General features: G+C 41.5%; 2 protein-coding genes across 6 annotated transcripts; one reads left to right on the forward strand and one right to left on the reverse strand.

The window, feature by feature from the left end:
* Nucleotides 1-70: 70 nt before the first annotated feature.
* LOC6561532 (putative oxidoreductase GLYR1 homolog) lies at nt 71-5,226 on the reverse strand. 4 transcript variants are annotated; one of them, XR_004365085.1, is made up of 11 exons: nt 4,971-5,226; nt 4,506-4,542; nt 3,942-4,024; nt 2,974-3,871; nt 2,792-2,902; nt 2,455-2,725; nt 2,286-2,372; nt 2,136-2,225; nt 1,624-1,805; nt 853-1,216; nt 71-762 (listed from the first exon to the last, which is right to left on the reverse strand). XR_004365085.1 is itself a non-coding variant. In XM_001988225.3 (9 exons), the coding sequence occupies exons 1-9, from the start codon at nt 5,045-5,047 to the stop codon at nt 1,606-1,608; spliced, it is 1,854 nt and encodes a 617-aa protein (XP_001988261.1). In that variant the 5' UTR covers nt 5,048-5,226; the 3' UTR covers nt 1,151-1,605. The 4 variants fall into 4 exon arrangements, 2 of the variants coding, with proteins under 2 accessions (XP_001988261.1, XP_032591876.1); XR_004365084.1 differs by having other exon boundaries at nt 2,286-2,375; XM_001988225.3 differs by lacking the exon at nt 71-762 and having other exon boundaries at nt 1,151-1,805.
* A 2,433-nt stretch (nt 5,227-7,659) lies between these two features.
* Nucleotides 7,660-14,047, forward strand: LOC6561890 (putative ATP-dependent RNA helicase SoYb). Of its 2 annotated transcripts, none has more exons than XM_001988224.2 (5): nt 7,660-7,684; nt 7,905-8,036; nt 8,094-8,170; nt 9,116-11,526; nt 11,682-14,047. In XM_001988224.2, the coding sequence occupies exons 3-5, from the start codon at nt 8,137-8,139 to the stop codon at nt 13,794-13,796; spliced, it is 4,560 nt and encodes a 1,519-aa protein (XP_001988260.1). In that variant the 5' UTR covers nt 7,660-7,684; nt 7,905-8,036; nt 8,094-8,136; the 3' UTR covers nt 13,797-14,047. The 2 variants fall into 2 exon arrangements, with proteins under 2 accessions (XP_001988260.1, XP_032592172.1); XM_032736281.1 differs by having other exon boundaries at nt 11,685-14,047.
* The last annotated feature ends 1,569 nt before the right edge of the window (nt 14,048-15,616 follow it).

Consider the following 15,616-nt stretch of genomic DNA (forward strand, 5'->3'; position numbering starts at 1 on the left):
AGACTAAATAATAAGTAAAATATATTTATTTATTTATATATATATGTATATATATACATACATACACGTATATATTTATTCTTATTATTATTAATATAGATCCCTCGAAACTCTCTTGGCTCTAAAAGTTTACACTAATTTTTTTTTGTGTGTTTTTTTATATTTATTTTCTGTAAATTTCTTATCTCGGTTTCAGTTGTGTGTCTTGTTGTTTGTTTGTTTGTTTCAATGATGTCGAACAATGAAAACTACTAAATGGTGGTTGGTATTGCAGTTCTTGCATAGGGCAGTATGCGTACTAGATTTTATGTGCGATTTAAGTAAACTAACTGTATAATAATATACGAATTATTTTATTAAAAATCAAATCGAAGGCGCAGCCAGCAAGAGTCGCGTACTTAGCAAGCAAATTGCTCTCCTCGAAATGAAAAGTTTGTCAAATGTTGCAATTGTTTCACAATGTGTATATTTATAATTTGCTTTTTTTTTTGTACAATTTATTCGCATGCTCTCGTCGTTAAATACATGTGCATGAATGTATGTAGTATGTATATATTTGATACACTTATATTTGGGAAGCAACATTTACACACAATAACATCATCTCGAATGAGAAAAGTAGTCGTTCTTTTTGTTCCATTTGATTTTAATAATATTACAGTTTTATTTACGACATGCTCTCTTCTTGCAAATGAACTGAACTCTTCGAGGGGGCCGGGAAGGTGGGGGGAGGGGGGGCGGCTAGTACTGGCTTGGCGTCAGCTAATGATTAGGCCAAATATAAATGAAAACAATAATTATAATAGAAATTGAAAACAACATTCATCAAATTGTATTATTTTTTGCACGCACAAGGAGTAATGAAAGCGGTCCGCTTTTTTCACACTTCTTTCTTCTCAATCAACACTGGCTCTATATATAAATAAATATATATATATATATATAAATATTGTATTTTATATGCGCCCCTCTCTGCTCGTCAATACTCATCAATCGAGCTCTCTCTTCAAGTTTTCTCTGCTCTCTTCACATACTCTTCCTCCTCTCTCCTCTCTCACTTATTCACTCACATCTCTCTCTCATCCTAAGCGCTGGCCCAGCGTGTCCGCCTCAAGCATGGCGACGGCGTTTCCGAACGCGACAAGCGATCCGTCGACACGTTCACCAATATCTTGACGGGCTTGAAGTTTGGTCTTAGATCTGCATAGAAGTTACCCTAGTTTTGTGTGCGATTGCGGTTAAAGTGGGGGAGGGAGTGGGTAGGTGGGTGGGTGTTGGGGAGAGAGTAGTAGAAGGCAGTTGGAGGGAGGAGGGGTAGAGATATGAATGGATTAGAATTCGTGTTGCAAGAACAATAACAACAAAAATGTGTCCGGCATACGATTCTATTAACTCTCGTTTTTTTTTTTTACGAAAACTGATACAATCCATTGCCTACATGTGTATTGTGGTTATTGCCGTCAACGCGTCTCGATGTGTGTGTGTGTGTCAGTTTTTTTTTTAAATGTATATGTGTGTTTCTGTGTGTGTGTGTGTGTGTGTGTGTGTGTACGGTTTAAACTAAATGATAAAGTTAGTTTAAATGGTAGCTGTGTTAACTAAATGTTAAAATCTGGATCTTACGAATACAGCACTCGAATCGTGCTCGCTGTACCCCAAGCGTTTTGTATGCTTGAACACCTCGTTTGTGATGCTCGTCACCGGCATCGACTGATCCAAATTCTCAGCCATGTTGAGCACCAAACGCAAATCCCTCTGCATATGACTTAACGGTTGCTGCGGATTAAAATCGCCCTTGGCCATTTCTGCGAACAAGCATAATACAATTATTCATTAGAAATATATTTGAAATATACAAAAGTTGATAGTAAGTTGAAAACTATCTGTTAATAAAAGCAGGTACTATTTGATAAGTACCAAGTAGAAGATACCTTGAATAAAATGCCTACTTATTATACACATCAAATGTAATATGTTTAGCTAATTATATAAATCATTTCTAGTGAGTGCAAACATTCTACGCTTGCTAAAAACTTTTATATTTAACTTCATTATCATATTAATCTTTATCTATTAAGCTATCTACACAGATATGCCACAGTTTTTATACTGGGATTTGGAATTTTTAGACTTACCTTTGCCTTTGGCCAGCAGCATAGGTGATTTCATAGAAGTTAAATCGAATATATCTATGATATCGTTTAACGAAATGGAAAAACGATCAGCTGTAAGCAAATCACTGGAGTTTAGAAAACGTTTTATAAACGAGAGTTAGGAGTACATACCCAAAGCTAACGCCTCTGCCAGTCCGACCAGACTGACGCCCAGAATAGTTTGCAAAATGAGGTTCACTTTACAGGCGTTGCCAATATCTGCTAGATACGAACAATGAAAGAAATTTTAGTATACGATGAGAAAGGAAGTAATTGTAACTTATTGGCAGTGTAAACTTACTGCCCAAAAAGAAGGTGTTCTTTGCAATTGTCTTGAAGCAGGAATGGCACTCCTCAAAGACTGATCGATCACCGCCGGCCAATAGGATTAGCATGCCTTCGGCTGCCTCTTGTCGTGTGCCGTGGATCTGTGCCTCCAAATAGCGACCATTACACTGCTTGATGGCCAGCCCAATATCCAACGATGTATCTGGATCAAGTGTCGACATTTCCACATATGCCTTGTTCCGCAAATCCTTCAGCTGCAGGACGCCACAGTTGCCAAAGACGAGCTGCACACAAAACGAGCGTATTAAATAGAAGACAAGAATACATCAGAATCTGCAACTAAAACTTACGTCTTTGGCACCCTTGGGATCTGATACACAGCAGAATATTATGTCTGCTGCCTCCACCACGTCCATAGGTGTGTCCTTAACCTCAGCGCCCGCCTCCACAAAAGGTTGACACTAAACACACAGAAGAGCGGGAAAAAGTTTAAATGACAAAGCAATTTTAAATAATAATTAAATCAAGTCACCTTATCAATGGTGCGGTTCCAGACCACAATCTTGTGTCCCGTATAAATGAGGTCTTTGACTATGGTCGAACCCATCATGCCGAGACCGAGAAAACCAAATGTCAGATCGGACGGTTCAATGGCGCGATCGACCAGTGTGTTCGTACGTGACTTCATGTCAATGGCCTTTGTCTCTGGCCGTGTGACAACTGGTCGATCCAGCAGCGCAATTGCGTTGGGCGTACGCTTCGACAGAGGGCTCAAGAAGGTATCTGGATCAATTCGCGTCCGGGCAGCGAACGAGGACGAGCTGGCACCATCGTAATCCCCCCCGACTGGACTGTCATAGCGCATCATATCGCCCGAGGCAGCGCGTCGACCGCGCTTGGCGCTTGAACCACCAGTGGGCGTCTGGTGTGCCGATATGCGTCGCTTCTGGGCTGCTGCCGATTTCGCCGATGCCGCTTTGTGCGCCTGTTTGCTGCTGACAGCGACGGCAGCGCTGGATTTTGCTTTGGGTGTGCGTTTCGTCTGACTCTTGGCCATTGGTGTTGTCGTCGTCGTCGCCGTCGTCATTGCTGCCGGTGACTTTGTGGACTTTGCATTGTTTTCAACAACAGCGTGCGGCATATCCGACTCATCCGGGCTGCCAACGACATGGGGCACGAGACCATTATTGCCATCGGCTGTCGCCTCATCGCTATCGAGGCCATCGCGAATCTTGTCAAAGTCTGCCTCAGTGGCATGATTCGCCATGCCACAACTCTCATCGATTTGACTATCAATCTCTGCAGGATTTTCCACATATTTCTCAATATCGGCCATCGCATGCCTAAACGAAGCCGGTTTGCTAACTTTCGCCATCTCATCCTTCCACGGACCCTCAAAAGGCTTAATGTTGGGCTCCTCAATCCAAGCGCTATACACATATAAATATATATATATATACATATATTCTCTTTTTTATAACTCGTATTTCAGTTACTTACAAATTGCGCGAGCCAAAGAAGAAGACGCACTTTGTGTTTGCGCGTCGCTGCTGGCTGAGCAGGTCGAGCGGTGGATCCACGATCTGTAAACAACACGTACAACAATTATAAACACATGCTGTTCCCATCTAACAGACATCCCCCTTTTCTCACACACGTACAGGGTATTATACCCTTATAGCAGCAACACATTCTTTCATACAAATTTCAAAGTTCAGACACAATTTTTATATCGTTCTCTAATTTGTTCGGCTGTACACATAAAAGAAAGCTGCACTTTTCAGAAGTAACATCCGAAAGAACTCTTTGTTGATAGCAACGCTACAGTAACAATAACAACAACAGCAACACACACACACAAACATCCAAGAAGCGTACAAGTGCGTTATGACGTCGACGGCAACAGAGGCAGCAGCGCACGTTCAACGCCGCTGCTCTGCTCTGCTTGTTCTGTTGCTCGGCTGCATGAAAAAGTACAGTCGAAAACAAACACGGCAGCGGCAGCGGCGTCGCTGTCGGCGGCGGCAGCAGCAACACAAACAGATACACAAACATTTTGCTTACCATTCCCGGCCACGGTGTGAAGCCCTTCATCTTGGCCCTGAAATATAATAAATTATTACCGTTTTTAGCTATGTCTTACGCATTTGCTTAGTTTGTATTAGCTTAGAAAACAATGATTTCGGGTGCGCGCGCGAAAAAAGCGCCAACGCATCGACAGCGACGTCGACGCCGCAACAAACAACGAAAACAAAGTCGCTCGTAGAACGTACATGTATTTCATAGTTTTTTATGCATTTCTAATTGTGTACCAATTGTTTAAATGCAATTTTTATTTCTTCTTTTTTTATGTAGACTAACTTGTCGCTTGCCCAACGGAGCGACAATTGAGGTTATGTATGTTTGCATTTAACTTTTTGTGCCATACAGTGTAATTCAAAATGCACGAGCAGCGTTTGCTGCTTATTGGTATTTTGAGGCACTGTACATTATGTGTTTTTTGGGTGAGATAGCAGCAAGCAATCTTACCATATTAAATCCTTTGGCTTGTAGATAAATTTTTCTGTCGGGTCGCTCGATAGCGACAATTTTTTATTTTTCGACATGATGTTATCAAGGCGTATGTTGAACTTAGTTATTTTGCTGCAGTTTTTTGGACGACGCACACGAAAGACTGGTTTATTTGCTCTAGTACAAACTCGTCGTAGGAGCGCTGAATAAATTTTCTTAATTTTTCGTACGCAGCCTGATTATTTTTTTTTTGACTCTATGTGTGTGATGCGCTTTGTGTATGTCGATACAAAATATAAAATTATCGAAAACAAAAATGGCTACCGACATGTGATGCGTGTGCATATCGATTATTTAGGCATTTTCTTACGCACAAGTTGGCATTCACTAAAAACGAACATTAGAAATTGTGTCCGCCAATAGTAAATTTAACTTTGTCCATTAATAATACAATGCTGCTTGTATAATATCATAATAAGTTTCAATAGGGTAAATGGTAGTTTGGTATAGTTTTTAAATTAGCCGGAAGTTTCTGTTTCGCAAGCCGTTTCAAAATTAGTATACTATGGTGGTGGACTATCGCAAAATGTTCAAGTTGGGCAATTTATAGTTATTGACTATCGATAACATATCAACGGGAATATCGAATGCTTGACAACGTACGTTAAATTTGAAAACACGAGACCAAATGGGGAAATTTTATTACAATTTTGCATGACGTGATTAATAAAAAAGGCTTTTACTGAAAGAAAATTCAGTTTGTGTAGTTTACTTAATGAAAGTTATAATTTAAGACTAAAGGTTAACTAGCTGCTTTTGTCACAAAATCATCAAACATTCTGTAAAATTATTTGTTGATATTTATATATATAATATGTATAATTGTTCCAAGCGATTTTTAAAGCGACCAAATATTACAAATATTTATTCAGAGCAGCGTGTGAGTTTGCCAAAACAGAAATAAAAAATCGATGTTCCATTTCGCAAAGACCATCCACAGATTTGCAAAATAAACAATAATGCGTGCCAAGTCAACGCACACATTCCCCCCCACATCCCACCTTCCTCTAACCCCACTCATCAGATTACAACCCCTTTTGCTTTCAATGGCTTTTAACCCGGCGGCGGCCTGATTTGTTTAAATAAACGGTTGGCAAACGCAAAGCGCATCGCAAATGCCACAATTCAATTGAGTCAGTTAGGAGCTGAACTCTGAGCACTTGCCCTCTGCCCTCTCTGCACTGACCTCTCATCCACACAATTGCTCTGTTTATCTTTGGCGTGCGATCTTCCTGCTCCTTCACAGATTTCGCAAACAATGCGAAGTAGAACTTTCACTTAGGCCCAAGCCGAAGCATCCATCACAACAGCAACAAAAAAAGGAGTCCTTAACCGTAAAATAAATTACCACACGTAGCAGCCACTTGGCAAGACAGCGGACGCATTCAGCACTAAACCATAATCCTCATAAATATGAAACAATCAAATAGAAAAAAAGGAGTAAAAGCCACACAAGCATATAGGGGTTGCCCACGCCGACCCAGTGACAAACATTTTTTTTATAGGACTCGCAAAAATAAACGAAATCTGTAGCACAAAAAAAAAGTAAAAAGGAAATAAAAAAAAACGGAAGAGTGAAAGTTGTTGGCGGGTGGGTAAAAAAAGGGTGAAATTGTGTAGTTTTCTACGGTAAAATTCGTAACTTTTTTGAGGGAAAATAAATTGTTCGCACTTTGTGTTGAAATTAGCCAGCCAAAGGGGTTGAGAGGGAGGAGCGTGCAGGCTCAGATTGCAATGATTTATCGGGTTAAACATTTACATGAAATGTACATACATGTATGCGTTTAATTGGCCTGAGGTGAGCAGTTTATGCATCATACAGTTCTGTAAATATACCACAAAACAGTTTCGTGATTTACTTATTTAAAATTATAAAGGGGTAAATAAATATGTAAACATATTAGATATGTAAATGATGTTTGAAGTGCTTAGGATTACTCTTTCAAGGTAGTACAATAAATAAAAAATTGTATGGTTTTGTGTATTTCCGACCTTATCTTATAAAATTATGCACATTTTATTTAAACACAAGCAATCAACACTGAAGATTATTTAAATTATTAAATTATTATTTAAATTTATCATTATAATATAAGCTGTTGGAAAATAATTGTATAATTAAAACATTCTCGGATAAGAATTGAATTTTTCCTTCATATTGCGTATTTTAAAGAGGTCCCGATCGTATCGCGATAAAATAAGTCATATTTTTATTAAGTTCTTTAAGAAGCATCACTACTATTATTGTGACCGCAACTGTATGTATACATATACATGTATGTACGTATGTGTGTTGGAAACGGTTCATAAAAGAAATACGAGCCGACACATGCACATGAGCACACAAACACACTTACTAGATGCATGTCTACTTGCATATGTATGTATGCACATGCACAAGTGCCTGTTCGCCTGTGTGTGTGTTGTGTTTGTATGTGTTTTGGCGCTCAAGTAACAACATCGCTAAAGTCAGTTGATCGCAGTTGCGCTGTTGGCTCGGATCGTCTGTGTAGATAATGTGCTCTGATTGGTTGTTAATTTAAATAAAAGAAAATATGTTCCTCTAATATTTTATAATTTATATGTATGCATGTGTTTTCTAATTGTGTTTTTTGTCGCCTATTTGCACTTGTTGATTTCAATTTGACATTTTATTGCCAATCGATGATTTGGTGAGTGCTGCTTAATATAAAAATATATATTAAATTATAAACTTCTAATCTCTTATGTTATAAGCTGAGCTTGTGCACATATACGCGTGCACACATATTCATACAGCTCTCATATACATACATACATATGCGCGATGCTTCTCTCAAAATACGCTGATAAAGCCATTTTTAAGACGCCGCTATAAGTTTTGTTTACATTTTTTGCGTCTCTCAATTTCAGATGTCCGCTCCACTACAGATGGACGCGTGAGCAATATTTCACGCACATTTTGGCACACGTATAAAGGAATAATGACAGTTTTTTGACCTCCCCCCTCCCCAGCCACCAGCCATTCTGTGACTTGCCATTTTGGTAATAGGTACAGATTGTAATTCGTTAAATATTAATTAATGATTTTTCTATTTAAAGCTTTTTATAAACTTAACGGAAATTCGAGCCAGTGTAGCTAAAGATGTCAGCCTGCAACAGCGACAAATGCAGCCAAAGTAAGCAGACACATTTGCATTGCTTTCAGTAGTAATTTCATTTTAAGCCAATTAGTTTTGGTTTATGTGCTTGAATAGCCAACATTTGATTGATCTGCCATCCCCTTGTATTGTCAGCATATAAGGGAGCGAGTGTAAGTTGGCTTATTTGCATATTTTTTGTGCTACTGCACAGTTTAGTGGTATTTAAACGATTTTTTATGAGATAAACTATGCGTTTTTTTATTCTCCTGCTGTGTATTGCCTTTGCTCTCAGCAGCTTATCGCGATTATCTGAGCAGCATTCGTCAGCTGACACGGAGACTGAGCAACAAGAAGAGAGCGCCGATATGCACAGAGAGAGAGAGAGAGAGACAGCAAGAGCGAGATCTTTGTTTCACTCCCTCTCCCTCGCTCTTTCTCTTTCATAAGGAATCTCGTCTCGTTTGTTTTGATTATGATTCTTTGTTGTTTTGCATATTTAATGGTATAATAAGGCCATGCAATGGGTTAAGTGTTGCCATTGTGCCAAACGGCTAACGACAGCAAAAGTGTTAATTCAACAACAATTTCTGTTTGCCAACTGTCGATGAGGGTTTCGCGTCCATTCAAAGAGCAGCAGAAATAAGCACAAGGACCTCAACTAGATGCGCCAGTTGCGGCTTTTTGCAGTTCAGCAAAGAGCAGCAACAACAGTTGCACAACGAATTGTTATTGTGCAAAAGTTGAACAAATTAAAGCTGGCATGGTCTCAAACTGAACTTGCCCCATTTATTTTCTTTTTATATTTTACTTTATTTTGCGTTTGCGACAAAAGTTTCTCGTGCGTGGAAATCAGAGAAATTTCCACACGAATGACTCTCGCCGGCGCTCTGGAAAATTATGTGAACTTTAAGCTTCTGGCCATTAATATGTCTTTATTTGCAAAGGTTATCATATAAAATTTATTTGCTTACTTACTTATAGACCAACTGGAGGATAAAAACCAGCCGCTGGCCATTAACCCCGAGGAGGGAATCGTGATAACGCACTATGTGAATCCGCATCTGTTCTGCTACACAACATGGCTGCAGCTGGCGGCTGGCGGTGTCAGGGTTAACCGCATGGAGTCGCAACTGTCGCCGCATTGTCACGTCGACAACCAGCGGGAGTTCTACGTCCCGGATCAGCATGTCATCGTGAGCAGGTGCAAACTTTTGCGTGGCCTCGTTATTGTTGGCAAGCACGCCGAGTATCTGGTATGGGCATTGGATTATGGCTTCTTTATCAAATGCCAGCCCAAAGATATGTGGCTGCTGCCGCCAAGCCTGTGCCAAAAGCACATCCACTTTCAGTGGGGTGGCGTGGCCCATGTGGCGCCCAACAGCGGCACTGAATGGTCCAACAGGGCAGTTCGCTTGCTTGACCAGCGACTGCTGGAGGCCCAGTTGCTGGTTTACAAGAATCTGTACCAAAATGAGGAGCAGCACAACAATGGTCAACTACTGATCAAGTCTGCACAGCATGGTGGCACTTTTGTGGATGCTGCCAGCTATCTGGTGGACTCTGAATGTGGACGCCCGGAGCTAAGCTCAGAAGCCAGTACGAGAGCTGTCTATGACAAACATCTGTTGGAGTTGAACCATTCAGATATTGAGACTAGTTGCTGCTCTACGGTTTTTATGGAACTCGTGGAAAGGCTGTTCTCCAAAATGCCGGATATGTTAGACGTTGGACTCGATCCCGGAGCAGCGCCAAAAATGCCAGAATCCGCAAAGCGTCTGACCAAGGTGAAAAGCTGCAATGATAGCGTTGTGGAGACGGCGCTAATAGGAGGCTCAAGGAAATCAACCAGTGGCTCAAGCAGCAACAGCAGCAACTGGTCCTTGAATAGTTTTGATGCTTCAGTTGATCCAATGCAAGCAAAACCAGCAACAGCAATACAAATCAAACGATACAATTTGGAGATGTTTAGGCAGCCAAGAAGAAATGAAGAAAAGTCCACTAAGCTGAAGGAAAATCCCTGTGTGCTGAACCTAATTGAAGAAGATCGAAAAAATGTGAAAAGCGATTGCCAATCTTCAGCTACCCGTCAAGAATCATTGGAGAAGCATAAGATTATTCAATCTGAGACCAATAACCAGTTGGAATCACATCAGAAACTGCAGGCTAACCTAGAACAGAAATATAATCAATTTGGTACTTCAACTGGTGCTTACTATGCTGATAAGGGGCTCATTCACATCAAAGAGGAACCGCAAATGCATCAAGCTTCTATTCAAGAGCCAGATGCATTGCAGCCAAATAAAATTGACCAACCTGTGAATAATATTCAGGCGGAATTAGTTAAGAAATTGGCAGATCAAACCGATAAAGTGGAAGGCAAGCAAGCTAATAAGAAATCAAATAAGAACCGACAAACACTTTCCAAGTCCATATTTGAAGGCATCCATAATGAAACCAGTTCTTCGTTGAACTGCACAAATCTTGTGCTGGCACACAGCACAGCTCCAGTTGCGGCCATGCGATCCTGGCCAGAGTCACAGCTCTGCGCAAACACAATGAAGGCCTTGGTGGAGCTGAAGTTGCTAACGGCGCTGCCCACACAACTGTATGCTTGGCCCCATCTGATGGCGGGCAACTCGCTGGTGCTGATCGATCGCATTGGCAGCGGTCGCTCCATGTGCTATCTGCCCGCTTTGTGCTCGTTGGTCATGGGCAGCATGGCAGCCTGGAATACACCCGGCATGGGACCATTAGCTGTGCTGCTGGCGGACTCGGTGGCCAATGCACAAACGCTGTCCAATCAGTGCAATATCCTGATGGCAGGCCACGACACGAGCATGGTGAAGGTGCTCAACACACATGCCCAGTGCATGGAGGAGGTGCACTTGATGCTGCTCAATTCATGTGGCATTTTGGTTACCACAGTGACGCATTTGTGGCAACTGTTGCGCCATGCCATTCAACTGATCGATACGCAACGCCTCAAGTATTTCATCTTCGATGATTATGATCGCATGCGAAGTACGGCGCCAGACTTGCTAAATGAGGTGCTCCAGTTGCTGCACAACATTAAGATACCACAGCTAATCCTCGTGGCTCAGCAGTGGCATGGACGTGTTTTCCATGAACTGCTCAAGCGATTTGGTCAGCATCATCTTCTCCTCTTTGGCGACTTCCTGGAGGCAGCCGTCTACGGCGGCGTCAAAATAAACGTGGCCGTTCAGCCCAGCGGCAAGAAGACACAGCAGCTACTCGACTATCTGGCCAACCAAAGGCCACTGCAGAGACGCACACTTGTCTACTGCAAAAACGAGGCGGAGCTGAAAAAGCTGCAACATGCGCTGACAGCAGCTGGACATGAATGCATCGGCCCAAGCGACGCAGCTAATCAGGTGAGGAACTCAGTCTGCAATCTGCAATCAAGTCTTTTTATAATGTGTAACTATTCATTTTTATTTGTATATATTTATATATATATTTTAAAAAGACTTCTCCATTTTTCCAACCATGCCTAATAAGTTTAATATTTCTCTCTCAAAATTCTTAGCAGTTCCGTCAGCTGCTTTTGCTTACGGATGAGGGTCAACAAAGCCATGTATCCGTTGCGAATTATGAGCTAATTGTTCACTACAGCCTGCCCGAGTCCTGGTCAAAGTTCTCATATCGTTTCCATGCGATCAGCAACAACATAGCCAACTGTTTGGCTCCACCGATATCGAAGCAGGACATGGTCTCCTATGTGATGCTGGACGAGAGCAATAGCAACGAGCTGCCGCGTCTTGTGCAGTTCTTCAATGCCCATCACATTGAATCGAACGAGCAACTTAAACAACTGGATGCCAGTTGTCGCCAGCTCAAGGATCACAGTCGTCCCTTCTGCCCTGAAATGCTGTACAACGGCGAGTGTCGTCAATTCTACTGCAACAAACGGCATGACGCAGTCAGTGAAGACTTTCAGCGACCGATTTGCGCTCTGTGGCAGCCAGGGACCGTTGTGCGCTGCAACCTTATGACAATTTATGATCCAGGCCACTTTGCTGTTATGGCTGTGAGCTACAAGGATAAGGACAGCACAGCCTGGCGGGATGCATCCAATCTTTCAACACTGCGCAAACTGAGCACATCTCTCTACATACACATGAGCTGCGAGGAGAATTGTCGCACCAAGCAAAACCTGAGAATGTCAGATGTGTGTGTTCTGCGTCGAGGTGGCAGTTACCAGCGGGTGCGCGTTGTGGACATGTCGGACAAGCGACTTATCACCGTCCAACTAATGGATGAGGGCACAGAACAGCTGAAAGTTAAACCCACAGAATTACTAGAGTGCGATGCTCGATTCATAGAGGAACCTGCCCTGGCTATGGATGTGAGGTTGCTCGGCTTGGCGCCATCGATTGGTGAGGGCGATTGGCCAGCGGAAGCTAAAAAGTGGGTCAGCGATGTGGTAAGTGGCCTCAACGATAATCAGCATTTGCAACTGATTGTGGAATTCGCCATGCTCGATGTTGTCTACGCCAAGGAAATGGCTGTGGTTCAGGACTGCCCCACAATGAGAACCTGTGTGAGAGTGACCCAACTAGCCTGTGAGCTAATCCGTCAAGGATTTGGCAAGCGAGATGAGCAGAGCATCCGAAAGTTGCATAAATTGCATGAGAAGACGGAAATGGAACAGCGTCAGCTAACAGAAGCATCCAAAGCGTCTGCAGCGGAGCAAGAGATAATTGAGCTATCTCTGGAGATAGATAATTCTCCAGAAGAAAAAATTATAAATGAGACAATTGCAACAGTTAACGAAAGCAAATTGAGCTATATTTATGGTTTAATGAAGCGATACTTAAAAAATCGAGTTGTTGCAGTTCCAGGAGGGGCAGCCACTTCGATTACGAGTGATCAAGTGCAATCTTTGCACTCAAAAGAAGAACCCAACACGACAACAAAAGCAAGGCAAGACGAAGCGGACGCGGATAGTGTTGCAACATTTATTGATGCACTGCTGCAGGATCTGAACAGTGATGATCCGTCAGTGCGGGCTGCCACACAGCACATGCTGCACGATATGCTCGGCAGCGATGAGGCGAGTTCTCTCACAACCGGCAATCTTAAAAACACACTCAAAAACAACTCAAGAGCAATAACCGAATCGAAGTCAAAAATCAAGCTTGATGCTCTGTATTATGGCGTAATCGCTGGGCATGCTGTGCGGCCCAAGGTGCGTTGGCATCAGACACTGCTGCAGATTGAGCTGATTTTTGAGCAGCAAGTGCCGCAATATCAGCTCCTGCATCAGGGCAATGTGCTGATATATCAGGTCAAAGATACAACACCAATCCAACGGTGCATTCTCAATCTGCTGGGCGAGGTGCGTATTTTGTCAGAGCGTCAGCATGGTTACCAGTTGCATGTAAAACTGGCCAAGCAGGGCCTCAACGTGTATTGGCCCAGTTTACTCAACTCATTGTATGCGCAGCAGCATAGCCACTGGCTGGTCTACGACACGGAGCGAGCCAAGCCGCCCCCAAAAACTATGGCGCACATCCATTGGAAGCGATATCAGCGTTATCAGTACCAGGAGAAAGACGGCGACGACGATGGCATCTTCTCTTCGACGGATGAGCAGAACGAACTATCCGATGAAGATTGGATGGAAAGCGATAATATTTAATTAAATTGATATTTAAGTATAACTTTTTTTGAGTTGTTGACATGGGTTGCTCTTTCATTCTTTTGATATGCAAAGGAAAAGATTTTATTGATGATTATATGTAGCTAAGAGCAATAATTAAAACCATTTCCTAACTAATATTTCTTTGTGTCAATGTGTTTATATACTTGTTTAATATGTAGAGTGGTTTTCTGATGTTTAATTTCATACTTTATTAAATGCTTTTATACAATTATTTCTGACAATTTAAAAAAAACTATGCATTTAATAGATTTTTTGTATATATATTTTTTTTTTAACTGTATTTGTAATTTTTTCTAAATAAAGAATGCGGAATCAAATCACCTATATTTTTGAACATAATTTGGCTTTACAAAAAAAGACTTGTCATTTAAATAGTTTTGACTGCATTTATAAAAATAACTGACTGGATATTTTATATAAAAAAGATTAAATTAAAGATCTTAAATATAAAATACTTGTTAGCTTTCGACTTGTATAGTTTGTCAGATGAGATTCAACGGTCTGTAAGCATTTGTTATACCCAAGGACTCATCCACGAGCAGACAACCATTTCATGCAGGCCAGAACAAGTGGTGCCAAACACTTCTCTAAATCACACATGATACCGTAGTAATATCTTAAGGTAGCTTTCTTAGAAGTGGGTATCAGCAGACCGTTAACCTCGAAGGGTCCATGCTTATCGGGTAGGACGCAGGACACCCAAATGTGCCGTCCCCGATAATAGGTGCGCTGTAGGCGCAAATAGCGGCTTGCGTATGTCTGGAACATACAGTCCGTGGGCTGGACACAAATCAGAATGTTCGAACTGATATTGACCCACTCACGATAGTTGGTGAAGGATGTCTGCGTCGCAAACTGATCCAAGCGGGCCAGCTCACATATTGAGGCGGAGATCAGTCGCCAAGGCGAATCGATTTCTAGCAGCATTTTGGGCGGGCATCCTGTCCCTCCAAGATGACGAGACGCATCCAATAAATTGTACTTAAAGAAATTTAACAGTTGCAAGGCATTGTAATCCGACAATTGATACCGTTCCTTGGCTGTATGCAGAAACCCAGCCAGCTTAAGTCCAACACCGTTTTCCGATGGAATCTTGTTGGTGGAATAATATCCATCGATAATACCAAATACCCCATAAAATGGACACAATTTGGGTGTAGCATTTAGATCCCACGTGCGTTCCTTATGCGTCAAAAGCACGACTCGAAAACGTTTGTTTATCGTTGTTGGCGTGGGCGATGCAACGGAGATTTTGGTGCACATTTCTTTTGGGGACACACCTTCATTCTCATTCCTGTAGTACACGCACCTTTGCATTATTCAATAATTATTTCGATATATCTCTGTTGGAAGATACGAAAAAACACGCGGTTTACAGAATTTGCTTGAAGTTGCCCGCCTATCACTCAATACGCCATTTCTCAGCACTCATTTTGCACTTTGCATAATTGCACAGCACTGCAACACGTGACTCGATGGGAAATTTAATGTCTATTTAGCTTTGCATGCCACGCGTTATGTGTTATAGCACATCCTCCCGTTGGTCATAGCTTCAGGAATTGACCAACATTGCAAATCAAAGAGAATTAAGAAAACATGTTTTTTTCTAGGTTATTGAACAATTTTTGTATTTGATATATCTTTGTTTTTTTTTTTTTCCAATGCTTTAAATATTCATTGTATTGCCTACAATTAATACAAAGCATTCAATGGTTACATATGAATATATTATCATAAATTATACCTACAGTTTTTAAATGTATGTTTAATAGCCTAACATTTACATAAATATTGTT

The sequence above is a fragment of the Drosophila grimshawi genome, unplaced genomic scaffold (genome assembly GCF_018153295.1).
Source record: "Drosophila grimshawi isolate 15287-2541.00 unplaced genomic scaffold, ASM1815329v1 contig_1377, whole genome shotgun sequence".
NCBI lineage: Eukaryota > Metazoa > Arthropoda > Insecta > Diptera > Drosophilidae > Drosophila > Drosophila grimshawi.

What these genes read in the sequence shown, in the direction of transcription:
- LOC6561532 (XM_032735985.2), bottom strand. Translation starts at nt 5,047, where the DNA reads ATGTCGAAAAATAAAAAATTGTCGCTATCGAGCGACCCGACAGAAAAA. An exon ending in TTCTTTGGCTCGCGCAATTT is followed by an intron (nt 3,872 to 3,941) that starts GTAAGTAACTGA and finishes ATATGTGTATAG; the next exon opens with CGCTTGGATTGAGGAGCCCA. An exon ending in GGAACCGCACCATTGATAAG is followed by an intron (nt 2,903 to 2,973) that starts GTGACTTGATTT and finishes CTGTGTGTTTAG; the next exon opens with TGTCAACCTTTTGTGGAGGC.
- LOC6561890 (XM_001988224.2), top strand. Translation starts at nt 8,137, where the DNA reads ATGTCAGCCTGCAACAGCGACAAATGCAGCCAAA. An exon ending in CAGCGACAAATGCAGCCAAA is followed by an intron (nt 8,171 to 9,115) that starts GTAAGCAGACAC and finishes ACTTACTTATAG; the next exon opens with ACCAACTGGAGGATAAAAAC. An exon ending in CAAGCGACGCAGCTAATCAG is followed by an intron (nt 11,527 to 11,681) that starts GTGAGGAACTCA and finishes CAAAATTCTTAG; the next exon opens with CAGTTCCGTCAGCTGCTTTT.